The 11,597-nt window shown below is 30.6% G+C and overlaps 1 protein-coding gene across 1 annotated transcript in view; it reads right to left on the bottom strand.

Annotated features, from left to right (window-relative positions):
• Positions 1-739: 739 nt before the first annotated feature.
• The window catches only part of LOC135569069 (butyrophilin subfamily 1 member A1-like), a gene marked incomplete at its 5' end in the record, with an annotated part of 72,084 nt that continues 61,226 nt past the window's right edge, over positions 740-11,597 (bottom strand). Inside the window, one exon of the mRNA XM_065015912.1 lies at positions 740-753. Within this exon, the coding sequence (XP_064871984.1) occupies positions 740-753 (14 nt within the window). The remainder of the gene's footprint in view (positions 754-11,597) is intronic.

The raw sequence follows: 11,597 nt of genomic DNA, 5'->3' as shown, positions 1-11,597 counted from the left end.
AGTTTACTAGGGTGAACCCAATAGACTGAGATATCAGCCATATATCCTCCTATAGTTTACTAGGGTGAACCCAACTCTATTACATCAATAGACTGAGATATCAGCCATATATCCTCCTATAGTTTACTAGGGTGAACCCAATAGACTGAGATATCAGCCATATATCCTCCTATAGTTTACTAGGGTGAACCCAACTCTATTACATCAGTAGACTGAGATATCAGCCATATATCCTCCTATAGTTTACTAGGGTGAACCCAATAGACTGAGATATCAGCCATATATCCTCCTATAGTTTACTAGGGTGAACCCAACTCTATTACATCATCAATATACTGAGTTATCAGCCATATATCCCCATACATTTTGGGTCCTACTGTGTCTGACAATGAATGGGGAAACGTTCCCTCTGTTCTTAGTGCCAGTCTGCCTGTTCAAACTAAACCAATGTAACTAATAATGGAGCTGACTGGGGAAACGTTCCCTCTGTTCTTAGTGCCAGTCTGCCTGTTCAAACTAAACCAATGTAACTAATAATGTAACTAATAATGGAGCTGACTGGGGAAACGTTCCCTCTGTTCTTAGTGCCAGTCTGCCTGTTCAAACTAAACCAATCATCACCTTCATTCATCGATCGGCTAAGGCCATCTGTAATCTGCTGGCATCACGGCACATCAAGCTCTAGTCACAGTCAGAAGACAGTTGATGGTTGAAGATGACGAGCGACCATCTTCAACCATCAGTGAGTCGTTGCTGGAAATGGAATACAATGTGGAATAGCTGATCATCATTGGTCCAGGATTGACATGTTAACTACAGTTTGTCAGACTACACAGTAGCTTAATAAACAAAAGCAGAAGGCTTCTATCTTCAATAAGATTTAAATGCTTTATAATCACAATGTTTAGCTGAGTGAATCAGTCATATAGCCTCACCTACATAAAGCTGAGTGACTCAGTCATATAGTCTCAGCACCTACATAAAGCTGAGTGAATCAGTCATATAGCCTCACCTACATAAAGCTGAGTGACTCAGTCATTTAGCCTCAGCACCTACATAAAGCTGAGTGACTCAGTCATTTAGCCTCAGCACCTACATAAAGCTGAGTGACTCAGTCATATAGCCTCAGCACCTACATAAAGCTGAGTGACTCAGTCATATAGCCTCAGCACCTACATAAAGCTGAGTGAATCAGTCATATAGCCTCACCTACATAAAGCTGAGTGACTCAGTCATATAGCCTCACCTACATAAAGCTGAGTGACTCAGTCATATAGTCTCAGCACCTACATAAAGCTGAGTGAATCAGTCATATAGCCTCACCAACATAAAGCTGAATGACTCAGTCATGGCTGTACTCCTACTGGCTGTACTGGGTAGGCCAGAGGAACCAGGCTCTGAGGGGTGACCAGTCCTCTACTGGCTGTACTGGGTAGAGAGGAACCAGGCTCTGAGGGGTGACCAGTCCTCTACTGGCTGTACTGGGTAGACCAGAGGAACCAGGCTCTGAGGGGTGACCAGTCCTCTACTGGCTGTACTGGGTAGACCAGAGGAACCAGGCTCTGAGGGGTGACTAGTCCTCTACTGGCTGTACTGGGTAGACCAGAGGAACCAGGCTCTGAGGGGTAACCAGTCCTCTACTGGCTGTACTGGGTAGACCAGAGGAACCAGGCTCTGAGGGGTGACCAGGCCTCTACTGGCTGTACTGGGTAGAGAGGAACCAGGCTCTGAGGGGTGACCAGTCCTCTACTGGCTGTACTGGGTAGACCAGAGGAACCAGGCTCTGAGGGGTGACCAGTCCTCTACTGGCTGTACTGGGTAGACCAGAGGAACCAGGCTCTGAGGGTGACTAGTCCTCTACTGGCTGTACTGGGTAGACCAGAGGAACCAGGCTCTGAGGGGTAACCAGTCCTCTACTGGCTGTACTGGGTAGACCAGAGGAACCAGGCTCTGAGGGGTGACCAGGCCTCTACTGGCTGTACTGGGTAGAGAGGAACCAGGCTCTGAGGGGTGACCAGGCCTCTACTGGCTGTACTGGGTAGAGAGGAACCAGGCTCTGAGGGGTAACCAGTCCTCTACTGGCTGTACTGGGTAGAGAGGAACCAGGCTCTGAGGGGTGACCAGGCCTCTACTGGCTGTACTGGGTAGAGAGGAACCAGGCTCTGAGGGGTGACCAGGCCTCTACTGGCTGTACTGGGTAGAGAGGAACCAGGCTCTGAGGAGGTACCAGCAGGGTTTGAAAATAACATGATGGTTTTAGTCAGTTAGACATGTTGACATATCTATCTGTTTTTTTAGTATTATCTGCAGGTTCTACGTGGATGGAAGACAATGACTTGTGTAAGTAGTGTGTTTGTCTGATTTTGCCTCCCTGTCTGTTTATGTTCCTGTCTGTCTGTTTTGGTAGCAAGTTGAGTGAATATATTCCCCCCCCCCTCTAGATGAACTCAATAAAACTCACTGGTTAACTACACTATATATTACACTGGTTAACTACACTATATATTACACTATATATTACACTGGTTAACTACACTATATATTACACTATATATTACACTGGTTAACTACACTATATATTACACTGATTAACTACACTATATACACTTATGTTACACTGTTACACTTAACTACACTATATATTACACTGATTAACTACACTATATATTACACTGATTAACTACACTATATATTACACTGATTAACTACACTATATATTACTACTGATTAACTATATGTTACACTATATATTACACTTGATTAACTACACATATATTACACTATATAATTACACTGATTAACTATATATTACACTGGTTAACTACACTATATATTACAGTTAACTGGTTAACTACACTATATATTACACTGATTAACTACACACTATATATTACACTTTAATTACACTATATATTACACTGGTTAACTACACTATATATTACACTGGTTAACTACACTATATATTACACTGGTTAACTACACTATATTACACTTACACTGATTAACTGATTAACACACTATATATTACACTGGTTAACTACACTATATACACTTATTACACTATATATTACACTGGTTAACTACACTATATATTACACTGGTTAACTACACTATATATTACACTGGTTAACTACACTATATATTACACTGGTTAACTACACTATATATTACACTATATATTACACTGGTTAACTACACTATATATTACACTGATTAACTACACTATATATTACACTGATTAACTACACTATATATTACACTGGTTAACTACACTATATATTACACTATTAACTATTACACTATATATTACACTGATTAACTTAACTACACTATATATTACACTGATTAACTATACTATATATTACACTATATATTACACTGATTAACTACACTATATATTACACTGGTTAACTACACTATATATTACACTGATTAACTACACTATATATTACACTGATTAACTATACTATATATTACACTATATATTACACTGATTAACTACACTATATATTACACTGATTAACTACACTATATATTACACTGATTAACTATACTATATATTACACTGATTAACTACACTATATATTACACTATATATTACACTGATTAACTATACTATATATTACACTATATATTACACTGATTAACTACACTATATATTACACTGGTTAACTACACTATATATTACACTGATTAACTACACTATATATTACACTATATATTACACTGGTTAACTACACTATATATTACACTATATATTACACTGGTTAACTACACTATATATTACGCTGATTAACTACACTATATATTACACTGGTTAACTACACTATATATTACACTATATATTACACTGGTTAACTACACTATATATTACACTAACTATATTATTACACTGATTAACTACTGACTATATATTACACTGGTTAACTACACTATATATTACACTGGTTAACTACACTATATATTACGCTGATTAACTACACTATATATTACACTGATTAACTACACTATATATTACACTATATATTACACTGATTAACTACACTATATATTACACTATATATTACACTGGTTAACTACACTATATGTTACACTGATTAACTACACTATATATTACACTGATTAACTATACTATATATTACACTGATTAACTATACTATATATTACACTGATTAACTACACTATATATTACACTGGTTAACTACACTATATATTACACTGATTAACTACACTATATATTACACTGGTTAACTACACTATATATTACACTGGTTAACTACACTATATATTACACTATATATTACACTGGTTAACTACACTATATATTACACTGATTAACTACACTATATATTACACTGATTAACTACACTGATTAACTACACTATATATTACACTGGTTAACTACACTATATAACTACACTATATATTACACTGATTAACTACACTATATGTTACACTGATTAACTACACTATATATTACACTGATTAACTACACTATATATTACACTGGTTAACTACACTATATATTACACTGATTAACTACACTATATATTACACTGGTTAACTACACTATATATTACACTATATATTACACTGATTAACTACACTATATATTACACTATATATTACACTGGTTAACTACACTATATATTACACTGGTTAACTACACTATATATTACACTGGTTAACTACACTATATATTACACTGATTAACTACACTATATATTACACTGGTTAACTACACTATATATTACACTGGTTAACTACACTATATATTACACTATATATTACACTGGTTAACTACACTATATATTACACTGGTTAACTACACTATATATTACACTGATTAACTACACTATATATTACACTGGTTAACTACACTATATATTACACTGGTTAACTACACTATATATTACACTGATTAACTACACTATATATTACACTGGTTAACTACACTATATATTACACTATATATTACACTGATTAACTACACTATATATTACACTATATATTACACTGATTAACTACACTATTATTACACTGATTAACTATATATATTACACTGATTAACTACACTATATATTACACTGATTATATTACACTGATTAACTACACTATATATTACACTATATTACACTGGTTAACTACACTATATATTATATTAACTACACTATATATTACACTGGTTAACTACACTATATATTACACTGATTAACTACACTATATATTACACTATATATTACACTTATTAACTACACTATATATTACACTATTAATTACACTATATATTACACTGATTAACTACACTATATATTACACTATATATTACACTGGTTAACTACACTATATATTACGCTGATTAACTACACTATATATTACACTGGTTAACTACACTATATATTACACTATATATTACATTACTGGTTAACTACACTATATATTACACTGATTAACTACACTATATATTACACTGGTTAACTACACTATATATTACACTATATATTACACTGGTTAACTACACTATATATTACACTATATATACACTGGTTAACTACACTATATATTACACTGGTTAACTACACTATATATTATATTAACTACACTATATATTACGCTGATTAACTACTATATATTACACTGGTTAACTACACTATATATTACACTGGTTAACTATATTACACTGATTAACTATATATATTACACTGGTTAACTACACTATATACACTATATATTACACTGATTAACTACACTATATATTACACTGGTTAACTACACTATATATTACACTGATTAACTACACTATATATTACACTATATATTACACTGGTTAACTATATAACTACACTATATATTACACTGGTTAACTACACTATATATTACACTGATTAACTACACTATATATTACACTGGTTAACTACACTATATATTACACTATATATTACACTATATAACTACACTATATATTACACTGATTAACTACACTATATATTACACTGATTAACTACACTATATATTACACTGGTTAACTACACTATATATTACACTGATTAACTACACTATATATTACACTGATTAACTACACTATATATTACACTGGTTAACTACACTATATGTTACACTATATATTACACTGATTAACTATACTATATATTACACTATATATTACACTGATTAACTACACTATATATTACACTGATTAACTACACTATATATTACACTGATTAACTACACTATATATTACACTGATTAACTACACTATATATTACACTGATTAACTATATACACTATATATTACACTGATTAACTACACTATATATTACACTGATTAACTACACTATATATTACACTGGTTAACTACACTATATATTACACTGATTAACTACACTATATATTACACTGATTAACTACACTATATATTACACTGATTAACTACACTATATATTACACTGATTAACTATACTATATATTACACTGATTAACTACACTATATATTACACTATATATTACACTGATTAACTACACTATATATTACACTATATATTACACTGATTAACTACACTATATATTACACTGATTAACTACACTATATATTACACTATATATTACACTGGTTAACTACACTATATACACTTTAACTACACTATATTTACACTGGTTAACTACACTATATATTACACTATATATTACACTGGTTAACTACTATATATTACACTGGTTAACTACACTATATATTACACTGATTAACTACACTATATATTACACTGGTTAACTACACTATATATTACACTGGTTAACTACACTATATATTACACTGATTAACTACACTATATATTATTATATTACACTGGTTAACTACACTGATTAACTACACTATATATTACACTGATTAACTACACTATATATTACACTGATTAACTACACTATATATTACACTGGTTAACTACACTATATATTACACTATATATTACACTGGTTAACTACACTATATATTACACTGATTAACTACACTATATATTACACTGATTAACTACACTATATATTACACTGGTTAACTACACTATATATTACACTGGTTAACTACACTATATATTACACTATATATTACACTGATTAACTACACTATATATTACACTGGTTAACTACACTATATATTACACTATATATTACACTGGTTAACTACACTATATATTACACTGATTAACTACACTATATATTACACTGATTAACTACACTATATATTACACTGGTTAACTACACTATATGTTACACTATATATTACACTGATTAACTATACTATATATTACACTATATATTACACTGATTAACTACACTATATATTACACTGATTAACTACACTATATATTACACTGATTAACTACACTATATATTACACTGATTAACTATACTATATATTACACTGATTAACTACACTATATATTACACTATATATTACACTGATTAACTACACTATATACACTTTAACTACACTATATATTACACTGGTTAACTACACTATATATTACACTGATTAACTACACTATATATTACACTGGTTAACTACACTATATATTACACTGATTAACTACACTATATATTACACTGATTAACTACACTATATATTACACTATATATTACACTATTAACTACACTATATATTACACTGATTAACTACACTATATATTACACTATATATTACACTGATTAACTACACTATATATTACACTATATAACTACACTATATATTACACTACACTATATATTAACACATATATTACACTGGTTAACTACACTATATATTACTGATTAACTACACTATATATTACACTATATATTACACTGATTAACTACATATATTACGCCATATACACTATATATTACACTGTTAATACACTATATATTACACTGATTAACCACACTGATTAACTATAGTATATATTAACTGAGTGTAATATACTATGTATTACATGGTTAACTATATATATTAATGACTATATAATTATATGATTAATCAGTGTAACTATATATTAACCAGTATATATACTATATAGTGTACATTTAACTACATATATATTACACTGATTAACTATACTATATAGTTAACCGGTTAACTATATATATATTACACTATATAATACACTGGTTAACTACACTATATATTAACCGGTGTAATATAGTGTAACACTATATATTACACTGATTAACTACACTATATATTACACTGATTAACTACACTATATATTACACTGATTAACTACACTATATATTACACTGATTAACTACACTATATATTACACTTACATATATATTTACACTGATTAACTATACTATATATTAACTATATATTACACTGATTAACTACACTATATATTACACTGATTAACTACACTATATATTATATTAACTACACTATATATTACACTGATTAACTATACTATATATTACACTGATTAACTACACTATATATTACACTATATATTACACTGATTAACTATAGTGTAATTATATATATATTACACTGATTAACTATACTATATATTACACTGTAATTATAGTGTAACTATATAGTTAGTTAACTTCAGTGTAATATATTTACTATATATTAACTCAGTGTAATATATAGTGTATATTGTCAGTGTAACTATATAGTGTAGTTAAATCAGTGTAATATATAGTGTAGTTAACCAGTGTAATATATAGTGTGTTAATATAATATGTAGTTAACCAGTGTAATATATAATATAGTTAACCAGTGTAATATATAGTGTAATATATAGTGTAGTTAATCAGTGTAATATATAGTGTAGTTAATCAGTGTAATATATAGTGTAGTTAATCAGTGTAATATATAGTGTAGTTAATATAGTGTAATATATAGTGTAGTTAATCAGTGTAATATATAGTGTAATATATGTATAGTTTAACAAGTGTAATATATAGTGTAATATATAGTGTGGTGTATTATAATATATGGTGTAACCTGCTGGTGTAGTTAACCGGTGTAATATATAGTGTGATTGGCTTCGGTGTGGCCATATGGTGTATTGCCTGGTGTAGTTAACCAGTGTAACTATATGGTGTAATATATGAAGTTAACCAGTGTAATATATCTCAGTGTATTATATATACTGGTGTAAGTTGGCTCGGTGTAACTATATGGTATGGTTAATCAGTCTGAGCTATAGTAGTTAATCGGTGTATTATATGTATCAGTGTATTATATGGTGTATTATATGTGGTTAACCAGTGTAATACTTATGGTGTAGTTAATCAGTGTAATACAGTTGTATATAGTGTAGTTAATCAGTGTATTATATAGTGTAATCTGCCGTGGTGGCTCAGTGTAATGATTGTGGCTATATAGTGTAGTTGTTAATGCAATATATGCTGGGTATGATATGGTGTAGTTATCCGGGTAGTTAACCGGTGTAATGTATGGTGTATTATATGGTGTAGTTAATCGGTAATGATATATGAGTGTGATATATGTGATTATCAAATTCAATGACTATATGGTGTATTATATAGTATAGTTAATCAATTAATGACATATAATTAATGACTATATGAATTAATGATTAATCGGTAATATTTATAGTATGGTGTATCAGTGTAATCTCTCAAACCAGCCAGTTATCAGTGTAATATATAATTAATGATTCATCAATTAATGACTATATATTGTAGTTGTATCAATTAATGGCCTATGAGGTAATGATTGGCTTCAGTGTAGTATACCAATTAATGATTAATCGGTAATGACTGCCAGCCGATATATAATTATAGTTAATCAGTGTAATCTATATAGTGTATTATATAATTATTATTATCAATTAATGACTATATAGTATGAGTTAATCAATTAAATATATAGTAACAGTTAATATCAGTGTAATATAATTAACCAGTTAATATCAGTAATGATATACTGAATTAATGAGATTAATCAATTATGACTATATAATTGTAAATATAGTATAGTCAGTGTAATATATAGTGTAACATATAATTATGAATTAACCGAACAATATGCTAATTAATGAATATCAGTATGAAATATATAGTTAATGAATTATCGAGTATGATATATAATTAATTAACCAGTGTAATATATAATTAATAATATATGAATAATGATTAACCAGTATGATATATAATTAATGAATTCTTCAATTATACTAATTCTTCAAATATACCTAATTAATGAATTAACCAGTGTGATATGAATTGAAAACCAATTAATATTATATAATTAATGATTAATCAGTGTAATATATAATTAGCCAGTTAACCAGTATAACTATACAATTAAACAGTTAACCAATTGTAACTATATAGTGTAATATACTGAATAATAGTTAACCAGTGTAATATGAGTGTGATTGTCAGTGTATTATATAGTGAGTTAATCGGTGATATATGAATTGTGACTTATACCAATTGTGAGTTGGCACCGGTGTAATACTCAGTGGGTATCAGTGTAATCTCGCAGTGTAATGCTCCATGGGTAATGAGTTAATCAGTCAATGATATAGTCTTGATTAGCAACCAGGAGTCAATGGCCTGTATAATTAATGGTTAACCAGTCATGAAGTAATATGAGTGTGATATGAGTGGTTAATCGGTGTAATATGGTGTAGTTAACCCAGTGTAATCTTCTCAGTGTAGTTGGCAGTGTAATGCGCTCAGTGTGATATGTAATGTAGTTAACCGGTGTATCTGATATATCAGTGTAATCATATGGTGTAGTTGTCGGTGTATTTACTGGTGTGTCAGCCGGTAGCTGGCTGGTGTGGTTGGCGGTGTGGCTGGTGGCTGATATATGGTGTGGTGGCTCGTCGATTGTGACTGCTATGGTGTGATACTGCTGGCCGGTGTAAATATTACGCGATTGTCGGTGTGATATGCTGGTGTAGTTAATCGGTGTGACTGCTATAGTGTAGTTGGCTCGGTGTGATATATCGGTGGCTGATATATAGTGTAGTTAACCGGTGTATTAATGATTGGCTCAGTGTGATATATAGTGTGATATGGTATGGTTGTCGGTGGCTTCGCCATGGTGTGGCTGCTATGGTGTGGTTGTCGGTGGCCTGCTGGTATGGATTAATCGGTATATTGGCAGTTATCGGTGTATTTGTCGGTGGCCATTGCTATGGTAATGATTAATCGGTGTAATGGTGTATTATATAATTTGTAGTTGTCGGTGTGACACTGCTATAGTGTAACATATGGTGTAGTTAACCGATTAATGACTATACTGGTGTAGTTATCGAAATTAATGACCTTATAGTGTAGTTAATCGATTAATGATATGAATTAATGATTTAACGATTAATAATATAGTGTAATATATAGTGCAGTTAACCAGTGTAATAGAGAGTAGTTAACCAGTGTAATATATAGTGTAACATATAGTGTAGTTAACCAGTGTAATATACAGTGTAGTTAACCAGTGTAATATAATAATGTAGTTAATCAGTGTAATATATTGTAGTTAACCAGTGTAATATATAGTGTAGATAATCATATAATTAGTAGTTAACAAGTAATGTGTATATAGTGTAATATATAGTGTAGTTAATCAGTGTAATATATAGTGT

The sequence above is a fragment of the Oncorhynchus nerka genome, unplaced genomic scaffold (genome assembly GCF_034236695.1).
Source record: "Oncorhynchus nerka isolate Pitt River unplaced genomic scaffold, Oner_Uvic_2.0 unplaced_scaffold_1219, whole genome shotgun sequence".
Classification (NCBI taxonomy): domain Eukaryota; kingdom Metazoa; phylum Chordata; class Actinopteri; order Salmoniformes; family Salmonidae; genus Oncorhynchus; species Oncorhynchus nerka.
The sequence above is the reverse complement of the archived record's forward strand: the minus strand, read 5'-3'. Positions and strand labels throughout refer to the sequence as shown.